Consider the following 24,254-nt stretch of genomic DNA (forward strand, 5'->3'; position numbering starts at 1 on the left):
TTCACATCCACTCTTGGCTCAGGTACTCACTGTAAAAATTAAATATACTACAATTTTCATTTTTGTTCAGCACACATCTCAATAGAATACCACCTCTTCACTGCCCTACCATTGAAACTTGTAAGCCACGGTAGCAATGTGGTTAGCACTGTTGCTTCACAGCGCCAGGGACCCGAGTTCAATTCCCGTCTTGGGTCACTGTCTGTGCGGAGTCTGCACGTTATCTCTGTGTCTGCATGGCTTTTCTCCAGGCGCTCCGGTTTCCTCCCACAAGTCCCGAAAGACATACTTTTCAGGTGAATTGGACATCTGAATTCGCCCTCAGTGTGCCCAAACAGGAGCCGGAGTGTGGTGACTGGGGGATTTTCACAGTAACATCATTGTAATATTCATGTAAATCTACTTGTGACATTAATAAAGATTATTATTCATGTTTCTCATTGAACATTATGCCACATTTTCTCCAAGCTGCTATATTTTGTAGTGATCATGAGTATGTACACATGGGTATGTACAGAAGGGGCTGATGGGTAATGGAAAGGGGGCAGCACTGGCTTGAATGAAAGGGGGACGCAAGCAGCCCTCTGGTCTCTTGGGCTGATTAGACTGTGAGGAGAAAAGAGGCAGAGATTTAGCTCAGTGCTGCTAGTGTGGTCAGGCCTAGTTGTAGAGCATAGGAAAGTTGTAACCTTTCTACTAGTACAGTTCTTAAAGTAAGAACGCATGCAGTTATTTAAGTTATGTTGCTCAATCAACCTTCTGTAAAACTTCTGGATGACTTTGAGCCTTCTTCCAAAGCCTCTACTGTAACTGAGTTGAGTAGCACAGATTACCTGCCTTACAGGTAACAAAACAAACATTAATACAATCACTCACTCACAGGCATTTCTTTAACCAATCCTTCCATATCTGCTTGACTGATAGCTCACCATAGGTCGCCTTTTTACAAGTCAATCATTCAGGTGTATCGAATAATTTCATTCGTACAGTTGCTAAACAAGGTAACTGTTTCAGCATTTTTCACTCATTCAGAAAATAGTTTTTCTGTCAACAGTGACATTCTCAGCAGGAAGGTTGCTCGCAAGGCTTTGATATTGAATGTACAATCCACAGGCAAATTCCGTAGTAGTAAGCTGCCAACCAGGAATCTGGAGCTCGGACCACGTGAGAGGAAAATCACAATTTAAAGCCGTCATAAATTTCCAGCTCTTTGACTAATGTTGTTCACACAAACAAAAAAATTCAGCCACCCTGAATCCCAATTCTAGTTCCACGCTGTAGCTAGGATTTTGCGGGCAGTGGTGAAGGATGCTTGCAATTCACCTCACACAAAGCTGCTCGTAAACGTTTCATGGCCTTATGAGCAGTAACAAGTGATATTTAGCGTTCTTTATCGATGCAGTGTCCCCCTACAGGGAATTTTCAGCAACTGAGCAGAAGGCAAGTGCATCGCTTCAATCAATCAAATGTATTGAGACAATTGGCGTCTAAAAATATAGGGTGTGATTTAACGGAAATGGTTCGAAGTGTTATTTGTGGCGGGTTTTTCAGGGAGTTTCCCGCCGGCTCTGCTGGCAAGCTCCCCATTGCTTTACGACAAAACTTAGTCACGTTATTGAGCCCTGGGGAGTTTCTCACTGGTGTCGCCTCCACTTAGAATCTTTTCATCACTGGGAAGCTGGACACTGAGATTGGGTCGCTTTTTTGAAAGGGTGCCCCGACCTCTGAGTGAGCTTCTGGGTCAGCCATACCCCCACCCATGGGTAATGTCACCGGCCACACAATGGGCACTACCCCACACACACACCCCAAGTGAGGGCAACCCCGCTAAGGGGTCCCTGGGGGGGCCCCCCTCACAGCCTTCCCTTTCCAGGACACCCACCCGCCACCACCCCAACCTCCCAGGAGATCCCTTCTTACCTGCCCTGCACGCTGTCCGCCCTTCACACCCCCCTTCTACCCTTCATACCCCCCCTCCACCCTTCATACCTCCCTCCAACTTTCATTCCTCCCTCCACCGTCCTTTCATGAGCATGGCACCCCCCCCCCCCCCCCACCTCGGGCCCTGACCCTTGGCAGTGTCACCTGGGCACTCTTGCACTGCCATCCTGGCAGTGTTCCTGCCAGCTTGGCAGTGCCACCCAGGCATGTTGGCAGTGCCAGGATGGCAGTGCTACAGTGCCAATGCCAAGGTGCTCGCATTCCAGAATGCCAAAGGGCCACCCTGCCCTACCTGTGGCCTCCAGGGGCCTCCGATGACCTAAGAGGCCCCCCCGGGTGCCGTTCCCCCGATCCACATTTGTGTGGACCAGCGCCCGGTTGCAGCCTCCCTGAGAATCGAGTAGTTCCCAGAAGGCTGGTAGATACCAGGTAAGTAGGCCGTAAGTAGATTTAAGGCCTACCTATGTGAGCGGGGCTTGGACCCGCCCATTGTGGGCGGGTTCCTAATTCCAACACCTCGTGGGACTTGGGTAGATCCCCTGAGGCATCGTGGCTGCCGGGAAGCCCGTGGGAGGCTTGACCCAGGATCTACCGACTATTTGCGCTGACGTTGGGGTGCGGTGTGACGTTTGGGCAAGCACATGGATTGAAATATTCATGTGCAGAAATCAAAATAAAGTGAGGGAAGGCAAAATGAGATTGAGAGATGAGGCCAAGTAAAAACATATTATATTAACTTTTAATTTTTGTCTCCAATAAAGACATTTTGCAAAAATGACACTCCACCAGTCTTGTAAAATTAATTTTTCAGGGCCAGAGAGCTTGTTCATCAGAAATTAAGACCTATTATTACACTATTAAAAATGAATTTACGTCCGTCCAAATGAAGTCCTGACTGTGTGACGAGTTGAGTGAGCAGCTAGTGGGCAATGACAGTAAGTTCATGGCCTTACACGTATTTTAACACTGAATCTATCAGTGAGGTACCAGTGTCGCCAAGCCAGACTTGGAGTAGGAACAAGGCAAGTCAAACGGGAACTTCCAGATGTGTTCAACTGCTCATGTGCAAATGCCAGGAGATATTGTGCAATTTACCCTTATTAACAGTGAGCATCACTGAGATTCCTACTGCAAAATCCGAGCCCAAGTGCTCAGCTCTTAATGCCCTTAGGACATCAAATGCATGGCACATAGAAACTTTAATAGTATCACCCACACCCCAAAAATGTATAACAATTTAGGGAAGAATGAATGAAACAAAGCATTGAGGACATGGATTTTCTACAATCCGTTAAAATATGCCAAAGTGCCTTTAAAGCAATCCAGTGAAATGCAGTAAATAATCCACACCCAGGCCTCACAGCTATATTGGTTCCGCAACACCAAGAACACAAAACTATATTAAAAACGGCACAGAATCGATAAGTTTCCTCTTCAGCCAAACAATTAGAATGCTATTCACTATCCAAACACTAGAAAACAGCAATGTCAGATTTCTCCATCAAAGTCATCTCTTTTAATTCTCGAGGGATCATGTGTTTCATCCTGTGAATAATGTCACTTGAAGAACTCAATTAAATTGTGTATGAATTTAATTATCTTCAGCTCCAACAATGTTTTAAGCAAAGGGCAATGGGATTATGGAATTAGTTTTGGATCCGTTAGAGCGGTGTTTTTCAAACTTTTTTTTCCCCGGGGCCCACTTTTACCAACCAGCTGACCTTTGGGACCCACACTGGCTGACCTTCGCAACATAACATTTTCGCTTACCTTTAATGCAACAAGTGAGCCGGCTTGGTCCTCACGATCGCAGTCTAATCAAACTCATAGGAGGAGAGGGCAATGCGCATATCAGGTGCAGACTTCAGCCAGTTCCTTTGTGCTGTCTTCATCTTTGTGAGAATAGAAATTTCAACCTCTCACATGTAGGTCATTGTGAAGGGCAAAAGCAACAATGCTTGTTTTACTCAGCACTGGATTCTCCTTGGGGACGCTAGTCCAGAATGCTGACAGCCTCATGGACTTGTGCCATGTTTTTAATGTGCTGTCACAGGTGAGGCGCAGAAGTTCAGTCTCTTCATTTGGAATCAGCTGTAAGTTAATAATTGACTCTGAGGTCTCAAACAAAAGGATTTTTCACCCACCTCTTCTCTTTCAAAATCTGAAACTTCTCCAGTGGAAAGTAGCGACAAAAGCTGATCAGCACAGCCAGCTGCGACTGAATATTGACAGTTCCCCTACCATATTGCTTTCTTCAATGTGTCGTAGCAGTGTGGAGAACATGTACTCGCACTTGCCAAACTTTCAATGACTTTTGGAAAGCATCTATTTCTTCGCAGTGGTAAAAGCAATCATCATTCTTCCCTTGCAATTTGAGGTTGTTTATTTAGAATTGAAAAGATGTCTGCAGATAAGATATAGTTAGCATCCAACTCTCATTTGCTAATACTTCCCTGCATGTAACACACATGGGCTTTGCATCCTGATTTGCATTGGCACAATTAGCATACCCATACCTCCAGAAATGATCTTAATACTGCTTTGTTCCCATTTCAGTTTCTTCTCAATGGGAAGTTCACCAGAGGCCCTGGAGCTCTGACTCCAGCTCACATCAACATTGCTTTGTCCTGCCGTAGACTCTCTTGAGCAGCTCTCTCCAGCAGATTCAGTTGTGAAATCCTGGCTGTTTGTGTCTCTCGCTCTCTCTTCCTTCTTACAAAATGATCCATCTTCAGCTCTTCACAGTCCTGTTGCTTTCTCGCTGGCAGCTACAAAATAGAGGAATCTCTCCTCCGTGATTTCACACCCAAAGCACAGCCATACAGGATGTGTGATCTGCTCTCTGCCACCGCTTCTGGTGGAAAGACGCCATCACTTTTAAAAAGAAATTTGGTCCTGGGACAGTGCACTGACCTCACGGGGTGATCTGTCCCGCTGGGCTCCAGGCCTGTGCACTGTCGGTTCCGTCTGAGGGGACACACGTGCAGGACAGCTGGCATTCTTGAAAGCCGGTCGTGGTCAGCATTTTCAAAAGTCAGTCACGGCCAGCATTTTTAAAAGCCGGTTGCAGCCGTTTGCGCTTCCCCCGCGATCTGGAATGCCCTGACCGATCAATCCACAACCCTCCCAACTCCCGTCCATGGGTCGCAACCCTAACTTTGAAAAACCCTGCATTAGAGAATCACATCTGGGAACCACTGATCCAATTAGAGTCACGTTTTGAATGTAATCGTCCTGTAAAACGCACCACATGGAAATTAGTCTTACCAAATCCAGTGTGCAACTTGTACTACCCTCCAGATTAACTGATAAAGTTACCATTGGTACTCAAGGCACATCCCGAGATTATCATGGCATAAAAGGGTTCAACGATTAATTATATATTTTCAAAGCTTTTTACTGTATAGGGCATAACCTTTGACCAGTGTAGGACTCTAACATGGCTGCCAGCTTGCTACATATAATTCCTATCCAGGAATCATAAAAGGGTGAATTCTCTGTAGTTTGGGTATTTGGATTTTTCAGCAAGAGAGTAAGGCCACACCCACCAGGGAACTCCACCACTGACCCTAAAACACTTGCCTAGAGCAGGTAAAAGGTTACCTCACTTATCCACACTTCAAGGAGAGGCAGATTCGGAGCCACATCTATCAGAGGAACGTGGCCTAACAGAGCTGGTTCAAGGAATGCCATCCTAACTAGGTCGCCACACAATCTGCAGCTGTCCCACCACCACATTCCCGGCAGCACTGTACACATATAACCAGGGATGCTGAAGTCTATGTTGGTGGATTAAAGAGAAACAATAATCTCATAGTAAAGGAGCCTCGAGCTGACAGCAATCATAACATTCATGTTCAGTTTGAAGAGAGCAGTGTGAGTCTAAGACCACCAAAGGTAATTATACGGGTATAAATGCGGATCTAGCTGAACTGAATTAAGAAACTAGATTAACCAGTTAGGCCAGTAAGGATGTAGTGGCAGACTTTTAAGGAGATACTTATTAACTCTCAGCAAAAATTTATCCCAATGAGAAAGGAAAAGTCTTTGAAAAGGAAGCATCATCCAAGATTGAATAAGGAAGTTCAGAATAGTGTCAAATTGAAAGAGACACTAAAATATGCAACGGTTAATGGTAGGCCAGGAGATTGGTCAAATTTCAAGATAAAATAATGGTCATATTTTAGGGGAGGTGGTGATATAGTGGGCTAATAATCAAGAGGTCCAGACTAACAACTGCACTACGGCAGCTGGTGGAATTTAAATTCAGTTCATCAATTTGAATTTTTTTTTAAAAATCTTATCTCGGTAATAGTGGCCATGGAACCATTGTCAATGGTCATATAAACCCTCCTGGTTCACTAATGTCCTTTAGGGAAGGAAATCTGCCGTCCTTACCTGATCTGGCCTACTCTGACTCCAGACCCACATCAATGTGGTTGATTCCTCAATGCCCTCTGAAATAGCCGGGCGAGTCACTTCAGTTGTATCGAACCACGACAAAATTTACCAAAAGTAATGGGAGGTGGTGGGCAGGATTGATGCAGCAGCTGGGGCGAAATTCTCCGGTATCGGCGCGATGTCCGCCGACCGGCGCCAAAAGCGGCGCAAATCAGTCGGGCATCACGCCGCCCCAAAGGTGCGGAATCCTCCGCATCTTGGGGAGCCGAGCCCCAACCTTGAGGGGCTAGGCCCGCGCCGGAGTAATTTCCGTCCCGCCAGCTGGCGGAAAAGGCCTTTGGTGCCCTGCCAGCTGGCGCAGAAATGACATCTCCGGGCGGCGCATGCGCGGGAGCGTTAGCGGCCGCTCACGGCATCCCCGCGCATGCGCTGTGGAGGGAGTCTCTTCCGCCTCCGCCATGGTGGAGACCGTGGCGAAGGCGGAAGGAAAAGAGTGCCCCCAAGGCACAGGCCCGCCCGCGGATCGGCGGGCCCCGATCACGGGCCAGGCCACCTTGGGGGCACCCCCCGGGGCCAGATCGCCCCGCGCGCCCCCCCCAAGACCCCGGAGCCTGCCCGCGCTGCCTTGTCCCGCCGGTAAGGTAGGTGGTTCAATCCACGCCAGCGGGACAAGCATCCTAGCAGCGGGACTTCAGCCCATCCGGGCCGGAGAATTGTGGGGGCGCGGCGCGATTCCCGCCCCCGCCGAATCTCCGGTGCCGGAGAATTCGGCAACCGGCGGGGGCGGGATTCACGCCAGCCCCCGGCGATTCTCCGACCCGGCGGGGGAATCGGAGAATCTCGCCCCTGGTCTTTTCCTGCCGCTCAACTTTGCATGTTTATAATGTCTGTTTCTGTGCGACTTTACAGATATTGAAGGATAATAGAAGTTTCCATCGGAGCGGGTTGCGAATACAGAAGTACTGCTCTAGGAATACTTCAAAAGATGTTCCGCCTTCTGCTTGTCCACACCCAAAACTATAATCAACTCTTAATTATGTAGTTACAGCTGGTACGAGGAACAGCTGGTATGAGGAACAAAACAAATTGAGTGTTTTTTTAAGACATTTATTATAAAATGTAATCGAAGTGTCTGATTTCAAATAAAATACAATCTATCTGCAAAGTCAACAATTTCAAAACATTTTTCATCACACGCAATACAGTGTTGATCTCGCATACAAGGTTCACCATTTCTCGAACACTTGTCACATCAGGTACGGTGTTCTCGCACAATGTCCATTCAAAAACGGTCTTTCACAAAGAAGCGTCAAGAGTATCTGTAAATTTCCATCTTTGCTTTATCTCACTTTTCAAGCCAGTTAAAGTATTAAAAAAACACAAATGATATAGTATTTCGCAGTATACTTGGAATGCAGTCATATTGACCGTAGTTGACAAAGAAACGACACGTTTCACAAGTTTGTTCAGTAATAAACATTGCGTCGAACAGAATCCATAGAATCCCTGCAGTGCAGAAGGAAGCCATTTGGCCCATCGAGTCTGCACCGATCCTCTGAAAGAGCACCATAACCTAGGCCTATCCCCGTAAAACAACCTAACCCGCACATCTTTGGACACTAAGGGGCAATTGATCACAGCCAATCCACCTAACCTGCACATCTTTGGACTGAGGGAGGAAATTGTAGCACCCGGAGGAAATCCATGCATGGACGTAGAGTCATGTTCAAAATATATTAACCTTTCTACAAGTTCAGTGCATTGAGTTCCTTCACCCTTCTATCGGGACAGTGCTCGAATCATGGCTCTGATTTTTATATTGTTCAAACCACAATCTTTCTGCTCAAACCACAGTCTGAGTTCCGAGATCTCATATCCTTCTGGTCCCCTCCCTCATTGATACGCTAATTTCTGATTCCATGGTGCACGCTGCCTTTCAAACGTAAGCACCATAGGCAACATTGGAAGAGTTGTCCAAGGTGTTGGCGACCACAAAGTAGCCGGAGCTCTCATTGTTTAGCAGAGGAGCTGTTTTCAGTCGGTCTTCCAGAGAACGGTGCCGTGGGATATCACAGAGGGCATCGGTGTGGACACAGCCATCAGGAGGATAGGCTTCCCGATGTAGACCAAGAGAAAGTCTGCAATTTCGGCATATTGGGTGGTGACCAATTGGAAAGACTTGAGTCGCACCATGAATGGGGGTCAGATGTCGCTCCGAAAAGTTAAGGCTCAGTGGCCTTGTCCCTCAGCAGTAATCGAGCGGTGAATATTAAAACCTTTAAATAGGAGCTGCATGAGAGCTGCTCCAACAGCACGACATCCTGGTGGAGACCATGTCCAGCATTCACATTGCGGAAACCATCCATCATGTTGTGCGGCACTATGATCATACTTAATGGGACAAATTTCAAACAGATCTAGCAGCCCAAACTGGGCATTCATGAGGTGCTGTGTTCCATCAGCAGCAGCATAATTGTACTTGACCACAATGTGCAACCTCGTGACGAGGTGTTGGGTGTCTTAAGAAATATTAAGGTAGATAAGTCCCCAGGGCCTGATGGGATCTACCCCAGAATACTGAAGGAGGCTGGAGAGGAAATTGCTGAGGCCTTGACAGAAATCTTTGGATCCTCGCTGTCTTCAGGGGATGTCCCGGAGGACTGGAGAATAGCCAATGTTGTTCCTCTGTTTAAGAAGGGTAGCAAGGATAATCCCGGGTACTACAGGCCGGTGAGCCTTACTTCAGTGGTAGGGAAATTACTGGAGAGAATTCTTAGAGACAGGATCTACTCCCATTTGGAAGCAAATGGACGTATTAGTGAGAGGCAGCACGGTTTTGTGAAGGGGAGGTCGTGTCTCACTAACTTGATAGAGTTTTTCGAGGAGGTCACTAAGATGATTGATGCAGGTAGGGCAGTAGATGTTGTCTATATGGACTTCAGTAAGGCCTTTGACAAGGTCCCTCATGGTAGACTAGTACAAAAGGTGAAGTCACACGGGATCAGGGGTGAGCTGGCAAGATGGATACAGAACTGGCTAGGTCATAGAAGGCAGAGAGTAGCAATGGAAGGATGCTTTTCTAATTGGAGGGCTGTGACCAGTGGTGTTCCACAGGGATCAGTGCTGGGACCTTTGCTCTTTGTAGTATATATAAATGATTTGGAGGAAAATGTAACTGGTCTGATTAGTAAGTTTGCAGACGACACAAAGGTTGGTGGAATTGCGGATAGCGATGAGGACTGCCTGAGGATACAGCAGGATTTAGATTGTCTGGAGACTTGGGCGGAGAGATGGCAGATGGAGTTTAATCCGGACAAATGTGAGGTAATGCATTTTGGAAGGTCTAATGCAGGTAGGGAATATACAGTGAATGGTAGAACCCTCAAGAGTATTGAAAGTCAAAGAGATCTAGGAGTACAGGTCCACAGGTCATTGAAAGGGGCAACACAGGTGGAGAAGGTAGTCAAGAAGGCATACGGCATGCTTGCCTTCATTGGCCGGGGCATTGAGTATAAGAATTGGCAAGTCATGTTGCAGCTGTATAGAACCTTAGTTTGGCCACACTTGGAGTATAGTGTTCAATTCTGGTCGCCACACTACCAGAAGGATGTGGAGACTTTAGAGAGGGTGCAGAAGAGATTTACCAGAATGTTGCCTGGTATGGAGGGCATAAGCTATGAGGAGCGATTGAATAAACTCGGTTTGTTCTCACTGGAACGAAGGAGGTTGAGGGGCGACCTGATAGAGGTATACAAAATTATGAGGGGCATAGACAGAGTGGATAGTCAGAGGCTTTTCCCCAGGGTAGAGGGGTCAATTACTAGGGGGCATAGGTTTAAGGTGAGAGGGGCAAGGTTTAGAGTAGATGTACGAGGCAAGTTTTTTACGCAGAGGGTAGTGGGTGCCTGGAACTCGCTACCGGAGGAGGTAGTGGAAGCAGGGACGATAGAGCCATTTAAGGGGCATCTTGACAAATATATGAATAGGATGGGAATAGAAGGATACGGACCCAGGAAGTGTAGAAGATTGTAGTTTAGTCGGGCAGCATGGTCGGCACGGGCTTGGAGGGCCGAAGGGCCTGTTCCTGTGCTGTACATTTCTTTGTTCTTTGTTTGTGACCCAGCATATACCCCACTCTACCATGACCACCAAGTCAGGGGTCAATCCTGATTCAACGAAGAGTGCATATGCGGGCATGCCAGGACCCACACCAGGCATACTGAAAAATGAATTGCCAACCTGGTGAAGTTACAACACATGACTATTTCCACACAAAACAATAAAAGTAGCAAGTGGTATACAGAAGTAAGCAACTCCACAACCAACTGATCAAATCTAACCTCTGCAGTTCTACCAAATGGAGGAGGAAGGTCCACAAGTGGCCCCAACATCCCCTGACAGGGGAGCCCAGCACATCAGTACAAAAGACAAGGCTGAAGTAGTTGCACCAACCTTCAAACAGAAGTGTAGATGATCCATCTCGGCCTCCTCCTGAAATCGCCAGCATCACATCTTCAGCCAATTCAATTCACTCCACATAATACAAGAAATGGTTGAAGGCACCTGAAGTTGCAAAGGCTATGGGTCCTGGCAACATTACAGCAATAGTGCTGAAGACTTGTGCTGGGCAATTAGCTGCGCCCTTAGCCAAGCCATTCCAGTACAACTGCAACACTGACATCTACCAGGCAATGTGAAAAATTGCCCAGGTATGGCCTGAACACAAAAAGCAGGACAAATTCAATCTGACCAATTACTGCCCAATTGGTCTATCCTTGATCATCAGTAAAGTGTTGGAAGGTGAATGAAGAGGTATGTTCCATGAAGCAGCACTTACTCAGAAACAACTCTGTTCACTCATCGCAGTTTGTGTTCCACCAGAACTACAAAGCTCCTGACCTCATTACAGCCCAAGTCTAAACAAGGACTCAAGAGATGAGGCAAGAGTGACTGCCTTGTCATCAAAGCCACTTTTGACCGAGTGTGGCATCAAGGAGCCCTGACAAAACTGGTTAATCAGAATCGCGGGGGGTGGGGGGGGGGGGGGGGGGGGGGGGGGGGGGGCGGGGTGCTCCGCTGGTTGGAGTCATACCTAGACCCGAGTAAGATGGTTGTGGTTGTTGAAGGTCAATCATCTCAGCCTCAAGACACATCAGGAGTGCTCCAGGATAGTCTTCTTGGCCCAACCATCTTCAATGCTTTATCAATGGCCTCCCTACAATCACTTGGTCAGAAGTGGGGATGTTCACTGATGATGGCACAATTTTTACCACCTGTCCTCACATACTGAAGTAGTCTATGCTTATATGCTTCAAGACCTGGACACTATCCAGACTTGGGCTGATTGATAAGTGGTAAGTAACATTCATGCCACACAAGAGCCAGGCAATAATCATCTCTAGCAAAAGTGAATCCAACCTTCACCCCTTGTCCTTCAATGGCATTGCCATCACTAAATACCCCACTATCAACATTCTGGGGTTACCATTGACAAGAAACTGAACTGGACCTGCAAATAGATACTGTGGCTGCATGGGCATGTCAGAGGCTGGACATTCTTGCAGTGAAACTCACCTCCCGACTCCCCAAAGGCTGTCCTACAAGGCACAAATTAGGAGTGTGATGGAATATTCTCCACTTGCCTGGATGAGTGCAGCTCCAACAACACTTAAGAAGCTTAACATCAACCAGGATAAGGAAACAGCTTGATTGGCATCGCATTCACAAACATTCACTTCCTCCACCACCGATACACAGTGACAGCTGTGTGTACCATCTACAAGATGCACTGCAGCAGCTCACCAAGGCTCCTTTGACAATACCTTGCAAATCATCAGCCTCCACCATCTAAATGAACAAGATGTGGAGATGCCGGCGTTGGACTGGGGTGAGCACAGTAAGAAGTCTTACAACACCAGGTTAAAGTCTAACAGGTTTGTTTCAAACACTAGCTTTCGGAGCACTGCTCCTTCCTCAGGTGAATGAAGAGGTAGATTCCAGAAACATATATATAGACAATGTTAAAGATGCAAGATAATGCTTTGAATGCGAGCATTTGCAGGTAATTAAGTCTTTACAGATCCAGAGAGAGGGGTAATCCCAGGTTAAAGAGGTGTGAATTGTCTCAAACCAGGACAGTTGGTAGGATTTCGCAAGCCAGGCCAGATAGTGGGGGGTGAATTTATTGCAACATGAATCCAAGGTCCCGGTTGAGGCTGTACTCAGGTGTGCGGAACTTGGCTATAAATTTCTGTTCAGCGATTCTGCGATGTCACGCGTCCTGAAGGTCGGCTTGTAGAACGCTTACCCGGAGATCAGAGGCTGAATGCCCTTGACTGCTGAAGTGTTCCCCGACTGGAAGGGAACATTCCCACCTGGCGATTGTCGCGCGATGTCCATTCATCCTACCAACTGTCCTGGCTTGAGACAATTCACACCACTTTAACCTGGGATTATCCCTCTCTCTGGATCTGTAAAGACTTAATTACCTGCAAATGCTCGCATTCAAAGCATTGTCTTGCATCTTTGACTTTGTCTATATATATGTTTCTGGAACATACCTCTTCATTCACCTGAGGAGCAGTGCTCCGGAAGCTAGTGATTTGAAACAAACCTGTTGGATTAGATGAACAAGGGCAGCAGACACATGGAAATACCACCACCTGCAAGTTTCCCTCCAAGTCACTCCCAATCCTGACTTGCAACTATATTTGCCGTTCCTTCACTGTCACGGGGTCAAAATCAAAAAATTCCCTCCCAAACAAAGGCGTATCTACTCCACATGGACTTCAGCAGTTCAAGAAGGTGGCTTGCCACCACCTTCTCAGGGGCAATTAGGGATGGAGAATAAAATACAGTCCTAGCCAGCAATGTGCATGACCCGTGAAAGAAATAAAAAAAGCGAAGAATGACAAAAAAATATAAAGAATGAGAAAGAAGAAGATGAGAGAGAGATAGCGAGTAATACAAAAACAGATATTAGGAATTTCTAAACTTTTTTAATTCTATGATTCTAACTAGAAAAAGAGTTACTGAAGCCTTTAGAGAATGAGTTTGGGGAATTAATGGAAAACCAAGAAATGGCAGAGATGTTGAAGAGGCATTTTGTATTGAATCTGCTCGTGAAATAAACTTTCTCCAAACATCTACGCAACTAAGCAAGTAATCTGTTTGTTAACTTTATAAATGGCATTTGAACCGTATTTGGTTGCTTAATTGGAATTAGTAGCAGGTATAGATAGTAAGCTTAAGTTTTTCCTTGTGTTTAAGAACTGCTTAACTGATTATTCATAGATTATCATAGAATTTACAGTGCAGAAGGAGGCCATTCGGCCCATCGGGTCTGTACCGGCTCTTGGAAAGAGCACCCTACCCAAGGTCAACATCTCCACCCTATCCCCATAACCCAGTAACCCCACCCAACACTAAAGGCAATTTTGGACACTAAGGGGCAATTTTGCGTGGCCAACCCACCTAACCTGCACATCTTTGGACTGTGGGAGGAAACCGGAGCACCCGGAGGAAACCCATGCAGACACGGGGAGAACGAGCAGACTCCGCACAGACAGTGACCCAAGCCGGGATCGAACCTGGGACCCTGGAGCTGTGAAGCAATTGTGCTATCCACAATGCTACCGTGCTGCCATTATTGTAAAGCCATTTTCTTTGATGTTAATGTGGTTAATTCTGTGTTTAAATTAAAGTTTGTTTTAACATATTAGATACCTATTGCTCAGTGTCATTAATCCTGGGGTGAAGTATCCTTTCCTCACAGTTTTTCAAATTAAAAAAAGAAATGTTGGTTCTCGTCTGGTATCCGAACAAATGTTGGGGCTGATCCAGTATCCTAACACTAAGCAGCAGGAACCCACATTGATATTCATCCTGCAGTCAGGGAACTTCTGAATGCAACATGTCTAACCCATCCCTGCCTTGAGATCGTTGGACTGATCTTGAGATGTCACTAACAGTCAAAGCTTAGGGTTGCCACAGGCATTGCAATCTTATTTTATTTAGGCCCTTTTCTTTCATTGACCATACATGATCTGTGGAAATGCTGGAAAATCTCAGCAGGTCTGGCAGCATCTGTAAGGAGAGAAAAGTCACAATGTTTCAAGTCCAGATGACCCTTTGTCAAAGCGAGAAAGCATAGAAAGCAGGAGATATTTATACTGTAGGGTGAGGGAATGAAAGATGAGCCATGGCCACAGAAACCAAGTGAAGAAAGGCCAAAAGGCATAGAAACTAAAATCAGAGGGTAAGCTGTGACACCCTACATGTTAAATGAATCGCAAGGTAGAAAAAGGGGAGCTATTCCTTTCATGGAGGAATCACGAAAACAGGGATACAATCTTAAAATTAGGGCTCAGTTATTCGGGAGTGAAATCAGGAAGCACTCTCTCTCTCTCTCTTCACCCCCCCACCCGCCACCCCCCCCACCCGCAACCCCCCCCCCCCCCCCCCCCCCCACCCGCAACCATTAGATGAGCTGCAATCTAATTACATGGCTCTGGGACTAACTGGCCTTCTGCTCTTAATGTTCCTTCCATCACTATCAAATCATATTTTATGAGTCCCCTGTTCCTAAAACCAATGTTCACATCTACCATTAGGTTAGCAAAAGCAAAGAGTGGACATAAAATGATTTGCACTGGACTCAATTAGAAAGATACATGTTAATGAAGCTCATAACCAGCTGAGAATTATGTTAATGAGAGGAGAGTTCTCTGGCCATCTTCCTTATTTATGAGATTGGTCGTAATTGTTTGAAGCAATTGTACCAGCCATCTGTTCATTTCTGAAATTGCCTAATACATAAATAGATTCTCTGACAAAGCTCTGAAATCACCTCCTTGGAGCACATGTCAAGAGAATAAGTATGATGATAGTTTCTCTCTTTTTCTTCTAGTTGTTGCAGGACAGAGGTCCAGAGCAAAGGGTCATCACTTTAGAAATCTGGAACTCTCTTACTCAAAAAGCTGCTGAGGCTGGTTGAGCTTAATTGAAAGTATCAAAACAGATAAGATTTTTTGCTAGATGAACATATGAAGAGGTAAGGGTATTAAGGTATATGGAGTGAAGGCAGGTAAATGGTGTTAAGATTAGATCTACAGCCGTGATCTAATTGAATGGCAGAACAAGTTCAAGGGGTGAACACCCTACTCCTGTTCCTACTATGGGAAATCATGAACAGCAGTGAGTCTATGTCTTCTCAATGGTTCATCATGGCAAGTATTCATATCAAGCCTTTCAATTTAGCTGGACTATACCAGTGCTGTCCTTGCATAATCTTTGAAGCAATGTTGTTCAGGAGTTTAGATTCACCACCTTTCTCGATATTGGAGATTTGATTTATGTTTCCCGCAGAGTTCCCTCCCAACAGGACCTCACAACACTGCTCCTGGTAATAAAAGAACGACAACTCATTTGGTTCTGTAATTGGCCAGGAATGCTACGCATGTAGCTGAATCGTCCTAATCTCCTATATACATCACCAGCACTTTAAATTTTAATTGTAACTGCGCAGCAAATAAGAAAAAGCAAGCAAGAAGGGGCGCCGACTTCTGGTTTCGCCGTAGGGAATGGCACACCACTGACTAAATTCCACCAAAAGTGAATAGTAATGACCTGGAACATTATCTATGAGAGGGATGGAAGCAGCGATAATGAATGATTCAATAGGAAAGTGGACAACACAAAAGAGAAATAAACTTCCAGGCTCACGGGGACAGAGTGGGGAATGGGCTGACTGGATTGCTGTAGACAGAGCTGGCATTGATTCAATGGGCCAAATAGCCTCATTCTGTGCCTTAATGACTCTATAAAAATGCAAGTTATTATTATTCGAAATGTTCAGTTCTCCTTCAACACATTGGCTTTCTGCTTAGTTTTTCACAAGTATGAAAATGGACACAAGGTTCTGGTAAAAGTGGAAGAATCTATTTGAAGTTTAATGTCAATGGATGATATATTTAAGCAGTTTGGACAACCATAAATTCTGCACAATGATGTACAGGATGAAGGAGATGATGAAGTTGTTATTCCATCCCAAAGCACTGGGTTCACCAGCTGAAAGAACACAAATAGTTCTATGCAAAACAAAAACCAAGTACCTTGTGACAAACACGGCGGCATCCACGGCTGGGAAGTCATCTTTCCCACCAGGTACCTGGTTATTCCCCAGATACTTCACTCCAAACTCCTTATACTGCCAATGGCAAAAGCTCTCTAGTGACCGTTCTCCATGGTGACCAATCAACAGTTGCTCCTAAGAAAAAAAAGTTCAAAATATTTTACGCAAATAAGGAAATCCAGAACTATTCGAAACAAAAGAAAATTGCTGACAAAGTAATTTTTAGCTTTTACAAAGACATTTGCTGCAAACTTCTATGGCATGCAATTGGCTGGTTGCTTAGTAACCACTTGTGTTTTGATATAGATATGTTAAAATTTGGATTGATGCGGTATGAAATTGTTCCGTTGTTCAAAAGGAATTTAAAACAAATTAATATTTTTATAGATTAAAAGGCTGAACTTTTCTAATTAAAATATTATACAAAATAAACCAAATCTGATCTCTCAGCACTCTTGGAATACTTGCCAGTCAGGTGACCATGGGTCATTGTAATGATTAATGGCAGATGTTGCGGTGGGTGAAATCCAAAAGGATTTTTGTTTAGGGTATTTAGGGCTAGGGAACCAAGGCATAAATTGAGATAAAGATCAACCATGGTTTAACTAAAAGTGTGACATAATCGAGGGACTGAATGGCCTCCACCTGCTCCCATCATACTTACTGGACGACTGCGAAGCAAGACTAGTTTGGTCACTTGAATATTGATCTTGATTCCCAGAGAGTGATGCTGAAACATGTTGTACACCTGCCAAAGAAATGAAATTTTCAGCTGTAACGATAACCAAGATTTGAGAAACAGTGCATAAAGAACAGGGTGACATCTGCACTCACAACCACATTGGTCTTCCAATGTGTCACCACAACCATCACCTTAGTGGAGTAGAGAGAAGTCCGACAGCGTGAGAATGAGAGACAGAAAGATGTGGAGAAAGAGGCTGGGTGTGAGAGAGAAAGAGAGAGCGAGGGAGAGAGAGAACGAGGAAGAGAGAGCGAGAGAAGCCGAAGAAGAGAGTGAGTGAGAGTGAGAGTGAGAGAGAGAGAGAGAGAGTGAGAGAGAGTGAGTGAGAGCGAGAGAGAGAGAGACACAGAGTGAGAGAGATTGAGAGAGAGAGAGAGAGAGAGTGAGTGAGTATGTGTAGTCGCAGGAAGAGGGACAGTAGGAGTGAAGGGGAGGGCAGGTGAGGAAAGTAGAAATAGCCAGAGATCATAGAGCTACAGCAAAGCCTCTGCCAGTGTTGGTCATAAATTCTGTGCTCAAAGGATGTGATTCTATTAATTTCACTGCTTCCCCGAGTGCAAATAGCCTCATTATTAACAACATCTCTCCCCTGCAGCACTAAGTCAACAAGTTAGGAAATATCTTGGCTGCAAAGTAAGAAATGTTCATATTGATTTCAAAGCCTCAGTTCAACCAGTCAATGCTGAAGTCACCAGAGAGATGGGGGCAAAGGGCAGGGCTTGCATACGATCACGACTAGACTACGAGTAGACAAACCGAGGGCGCAATCACAACATCCCCAACCTGGCTGGGGCACCCGTATGGTTTGGAGTTTAAATATAGAGCCAACAGTTCCACCCTGCAGTTACAACAAAGCAGAGTCTCCTTCAGGGGATGAAGAGAAAAATTAGATAACTGATAGCACCTGTCAAAAGCGCCCTATATTGCCGCTGAAACAAGAAGAATACTTAGCACTCAAAGCCCCAGCTCAGATATTGTCATCAAGAAGATGTGGTGGGGAGAGAAAGCCAATGAAATCCAACACTACACAGACCTACACAACAAAAGTCCAAACCACCAAGACCATCCATGGACCCAAATGTCCAAACCACCAAGACCATCCATGGACCCAAACGTCCAAACCACCAAGACCATCTATGGACCCAAACATCCAAATCACCAAGACCATCCATGGACCCAAACGTCCAAACCACCAAGACCATCCATGGACCCAAACGTCCAAACCACCAAGACCATCCATGGACCCAAACATCCAAATCACCAAGACAATCCATGGACCCAAACGTCCAAACCACCAAGACCATCCATGGACCCAAACCACCAAGACCATCCATGGACCCAAACATCCAAATCACCAAGACCATCCATGGACCCAAATGTCCAAACCACCAAGACCATCCATGGACCCAAACCACCAAGACCATCCATGGACCCAAACGTCCAAACCACCAAGACCATCCATGGACCCAAACATCCAAACCACCAAGACCATCCATGGACCCAAACGTCCAAATCACCAAGGCCATCCATGGACCCAAACGTCCAAACCACCAAGACCATCCATGGACCAAGAACAAGTAATTCCTACCCACTCGGAGATGAAGGCGGCAATACTCTGGCATAGCGGTAATGTTACTGAACTAGTAATGCAGAGGCCAAGGCTAATTCTCTGGGGACAAGAGCTCAAGTCCCACCATAGCAGCTGGTGGAATTTAATAATATTAATAATAATAATAATATTTTAGTGTCACAAGTAGGCATACATTAACACTGCAATGAAGTTACTGTGAAAATGCCCTAGTCACCACACCCCGGCGCCTGTTTGGTTACATTGAGGGAGAATTCAGAATGTCCAAATCACCTAACAGCATGTCTTGGGAGGAAATCGGAGCATCCGGAGGAAACCCACACAGACACAAGCAGAACGTGCAGACTCTACACAGACAATGACTCAAGATGAGAATCGAACCCGGGTCCCTGGCGCAGTGAAGGAACAGTGGTAACCACTGTGCTACCAATTTAGATTTAATAAGCCTGGAATGGAAAGCTAGTCTCAGGAATAGTGACCATCAAAATATTGATCGTCATATAAACCCATCTGGTTCATTAATATCCTTTAGGGAAGGAAATCTGTTGTCCTTACCTGGTCTGTCCTACGTGTGACTCCAGACCCATAGCAATTGGGTTCAATCTTAACCACCCTCTGGAATGGTTTGGGAAGCCACTCAGTTTAAGGGCATTTAGGGACAGGTAATAAATGTTGGCCTTGTCAGCGACACCAACATCCCATGGAAGAAGAAATTTAAAAAAAGATAATGCAGCTATCTGAAACCACTGGAAGGAGCACGACTGGAACCTTCTCAATAAGGAGTCAACATATCAAACAAAATCACCACAACAATCTTCCTTGACAGCTTCAGTTCAACTTGAAACCCGGTGAATATTTTCCCACATTCCAAGGAAGGATAGTTCAGCTGGTGTTCAGAGTGTGTTCACTTCTCCATTTATTGATTAGTAATTCTCTTTGGCAGCATACAGTCTGGGCCACAATTTAGTAGAGTGTAATAAAACCAATAAACTAAATGTAAATGAAAGCTTTCTATTTGATGACTGGGCATGAGAAATATTGGACAAGCAGAGGCACATCGTGGGCTGTAGGGAATGAGAGCTCACAAGAACGGCCGACTTGTTGAACAGAAGATAAACAGCTGAAGGAAAATCCCCCAAAAGGCATTGATTCAGGATGTCTGTGTCTCCATCTGCAGCCAATAAATGGAAAAAACACTGAGCTCCTGATAGAAAAGCAATAAACTGCTCAAGTCATTGACACAGCATCCAGTTCCAGTGACTATTTATTGGCAATATGTAAGCACCCTTCCGGTTGGTTCCCTTTTTTCCCCTTTTTTTTATTTTTACTGTTATCATTTTGATCCGTAGATGCTTAATGTACATATATCTTTAAGTCAAGCAGGGGAAATGATGAATTTAAAAGTTACAAAAGAGGACACTCTGCTAGCTTTCGGACAGCAGAACTCAGACTTTTCAGCACTCGAGAGATCAATGAGACTCAGTTTGATTGGCTGGCTGATGGCCAATGAATTGGCCAAAAGGCTGTGTTCTGCCTGATAACAGGTGGTGATTGGATCCTGCCTGGGTGTGATTATTTTCAGAGCGTCTCGGGAATAGCAAGTTTGAATCCTGGATGCTCAGAGGAAAGGAGCTGTTCTCTTTTATCTCTCTCTCTCTCTCTCTCCAGAAAAGCTGTTGTATTTATGAAACCTGAATGAATCTAAGGTGAAGATCATTATAGACTGGAAATAGAAAACCTTGAGCTGAATGCCTAAATTGGAGGAAGGTGTGCTATAAGACAACTATCTGAAACAAAGACTTTTATCCCTTTTATTTATTATTTAACCCCCTCTTCTCCCCTCTGTCTTTGTCTCCCGTGTGTTTGTGATGTGTCTGATATATAGGGTGAGGTGAGTTTGAGTGGGCGGTTAGGAATTTGATAATAGTTAACCTGTTGTGTTTTCTACACATTTAATTATAACCCCTATTATTAATAAAATTAATTGTGTTTAAATTTACAAACCTGGTTACTGTAGTTATTGGGCAGCCAAGGGCCAAAGACTTTGAGTGTTTGTCTAAGCAGTATTTATTATTTTCAATTGTGTTGCCACGCTGGGTCAAGTGGGGATAGAATTGACCGCGCACTAGCCCAAGCAGCCATAACATAATTTGGGAGCTCGAGTCCATGATCTTCGGTCTGGTAAACAGCCTTGTTTGGGTTACAGTATAAATTAAAAAGAGACACCTTGGGCAGGATTCTCCCAGCCCTGGCCGGGCAAGAGAATCCCCGCGAATGGGCCACGCCGCCCCGACGCCGGCACGCGATCCATTGGCGCCGGCGTGGTTGACGCGGCGCCGCTCACGGGCCACTCTACGCGGCTGGCCCACCGATTCTCCGGCCCGTATGGGCCGAGCGGCCATAAGAAAAGAACCGAGTCCCGCCGGCACCGTTCTAACCTGCTCTGGGGCCGGCCGGACTTCGGCGATGAAGGGTCGGGTGGCAGCCTGTGGGGGAGGGGAGGGGGGTGCGACCCCGGGGGGGCCTCCGATGCGGCCTGGCCCGCAATCGGGGCCCACCAATCGGACGGCCGGCCTCTGTGGCTGAGGGCCTCCTTTCCTACGCACCGGCCCCTGTAGTCGTGCGCCATGTTGCGTCAGGGCCGGCGCGTTGAAGGAGGCCACTGCGCATGCACGCGTTGGCGCCGGCGCCACACTTCAAATGACAATGGAAGTGAATCTGATAATCTTTTCATCTTTATTAGTGTCACAAGTAGGCTTACATTAACACTACAATGAAGTTACTGTGAAAATCCCCTCGTCGGCACTCTACGGCACCTGCTTGGGTACACAGAGGGAGAATTCAGAATGTCCAATTCACCTAACAAGCAAGTCTTTCGGACTTTGTGGGAGGAAACAGAAGCACCTGGAGGAAACCCACTCAGACACGGGGAGAACATGCAGACTCCGCACAGACAGTGACCCAAGCCGGGTCCCTGGAGCTGTGGAGCAACAGTGCTAACCCATGTGGTACCATGCAGCCCCAGGTTCTGATCTTACTGATTAAATTATCTCTACGAGAATGATTCCTCACAAAAGTTTGTCAAAGATAAAGTCTAGTAGAAGAACAGATTCTGAGAACTCCAAGACTGAAGGTGATCCCAAGGAAGAGGAGTCCGCATCGTAATAACAGTGATGAAGATTCAGACGAGAGTTCGGAACCCAATTTGGATTCTGATGAACAACTGCTACTGAATAAACCTGTCACTAACTGACCTTGAACAGATTGCAACTAATGCTTCCAAAGCTAAGGAAGAAGACAGAAAATCGGAAGAAGAAAATGAATTGGACTTTCCTAAAAGTAACTTGTTACAGCCTTTTGCAATAAACCATTGCCAATCAAATATTTCCCAGAGCATGCCTATCTTGAAAGGAAATATACATAATAGGATGGCATCAGCTATTCAGGATGAGTACAGCAATGACAGCGAAATGATACCAAGCAAACAGCTGATCAACCCACATCCTTTTAAAGGCCTGCAGTTCCTCTTCAAGGTAAAGGAATCAAATGGCAAAGGAGATGAAATAATTAGTGATCAATTCCTTTTGAAAATCAAAATGAAGAACCATACAGTGATTCTGCAACCACATCTGTTTCCAAAAAACAGAAAGTTCATGGAACCAATAATGTGCTAGCCTTAATTCCATTAATGAGGTGAAAAGTAGTTGCAAGCCACCATTTAAAGGAACAATATTTCTTCAATTCAATATCTCCACCATAAACATTCCTAGTTACAGGTTTTCACCTTGGATAATCAGCCATGACCGTGATAAATGTTGGAGCAGGCTCGAAGGGCCAAAAGGCCTCCTCCTGCTCCTATCTTCTATGTGTCTATGTATCTGTGTATGTCTGAAAATAAAGAAGAAAAGTTGAAATCTTGAAAGCACTAACTGTATAAGCTCGTATTACTAAATGGAGATAAAAGCTGTGATTACAAAGACTGTGATGAAGAGGTCAAAGCTGTTAAACAAAGACCGGTGAATATAAAGCCAACCAACTCTTGTGAAGATTGAACCCTCAGCTTTACTTGTCGCTGAAAGTAATCACGTGAAGGAAGAGAGAGAATGTAAAGCTGGAGGGGTTCAAAAGTGTTTATTGATTAAATATGAATCAAATTTTTCCCTCTGCATTGACAATACTGCTTGTAGTTTGGCTACAGAAGATCCTCGAAATTTGGATGTGCATTTATTGGACAATCAGAAAGACTGGCTGCATTCCATGAGACCGAAAGAGACAGAAATGCGGAAGAAATTCATTCAGGGGTGATGTGTTGGGTGCTCTGCTACACAGACGAACCAACATGGTTGCGGATGGTACAACTCAGTTTTATTACTAATATATATTTACAGTGGTAAACTGGTTTCTGTCGTTCGATCATAACCCTTGAATCTGTGGACCTATCTCTAACACTATGTTGGAGTGGCACTCAGCACATGGTGGATGTCTGAGTGGCTTGCTGTGAGCTTTGTGCCCTGAGCTGTCTCCTGCTGTAATGAGCGGGAAGTGCCGTGTTCCCCGTTTTGTAGTGTGTATGCTCTTGCCTGTGATTGGCTATGATGTTGTGTGTGTATTGATTGGTCCGTTGATCTGTCCATCAGTATGTATGTATGTTTGCACCATGATGTTTACCTGAATATCATGACATCCCCCTTTTTTACAAAAACATGTGCCTATGTGGTTATAAATAGAAATGTGTACGGAGTGCCGCTGAATGTGTGTGTGTGTAATATCTACAGCATGTACATGAGGCTAAACTATATACAAGGGGCGACATAGCAACGATGTTGTACCATAAACAAAAGACAGGGAAATGTTGAACGTCAAAATGAACTCCTGTAACAAGGAAAAATAGAAACATATTAACGCAGTGGTATTATGAGTTCAATGTTCAAACAGGCTCAGAAGTCCAGTCTAGTAGGTGGGCGACGAACACGGGTTGACCGTTAGGGTGGCACACCATTCATCACCCGGATTGACACTGTTCACTTGCAACGGCTGGTGGGTCCTGTCTGGAGACATCCGGTTCCTATCAATGACTGCAACACGGACGTCTGTGTCACTGGTCTGGAAATCGTCTGGGCACGACTGGTAGTAAGGAAGCTGAATGGTCCGCACGTCCCTGTGAGGCTGTTGGAATTGGGGAGCATTGGCAGGTTGAGGTGCTCGACAGCAGGCAGCGTAGTGGCCCATCTTGCCACAGCGGAGGCATTGTCATTTTTTTGCTGGACATTGCCGCTTTAAATGTGCGGCTCCGCAGTTGCTGCACGTCGTGACATCATGGCGTTCGTTGTGCCAACGCGCATGCGCAGTTCAGTCTTGCATCGAGCGCATGCGCGGTGGCACAACGAACGCCATGATGTCACGACGTGCGGCAACTGCGGAGCCGCACATTTAAAGCGGCAATGTCTGGC

General features: G+C 45.6%; 1 protein-coding gene and 1 pseudogene across 1 annotated transcript in view; both read right to left on the reverse strand.

Annotated features, from left to right (window-relative positions):
• Positions 1 to 24,254, reverse strand: part of adamts17 (ADAM metallopeptidase with thrombospondin type 1 motif, 17) — a 654,840-nt gene that overhangs the window by 535,943 nt on the left and 94,643 nt on the right. Inside the window, exons 5-6 of the mRNA XM_072468796.1 lie at positions 17,139 to 17,222; positions 16,455 to 16,609 (exon numbers count right to left, since the gene is read on the reverse strand). Coding sequence (XP_072324897.1) covers positions 16,455 to 16,609; positions 17,139 to 17,222 — 239 coding nt within the window. The remainder of the gene's footprint in view (positions 1 to 16,454; positions 16,610 to 17,138; positions 17,223 to 24,254) is intronic.
• LOC140387300 (thyroxine 5-deiodinase-like) lies at positions 7,479 to 8,608 on the reverse strand (annotated as a pseudogene).

This window comes from Scyliorhinus torazame, chromosome 12 (genome assembly GCF_047496885.1).
Source record: "Scyliorhinus torazame isolate Kashiwa2021f chromosome 12, sScyTor2.1, whole genome shotgun sequence".
Lineage (NCBI taxonomy): Eukaryota > Metazoa > Chordata > Chondrichthyes > Carcharhiniformes > Scyliorhinidae > Scyliorhinus > Scyliorhinus torazame.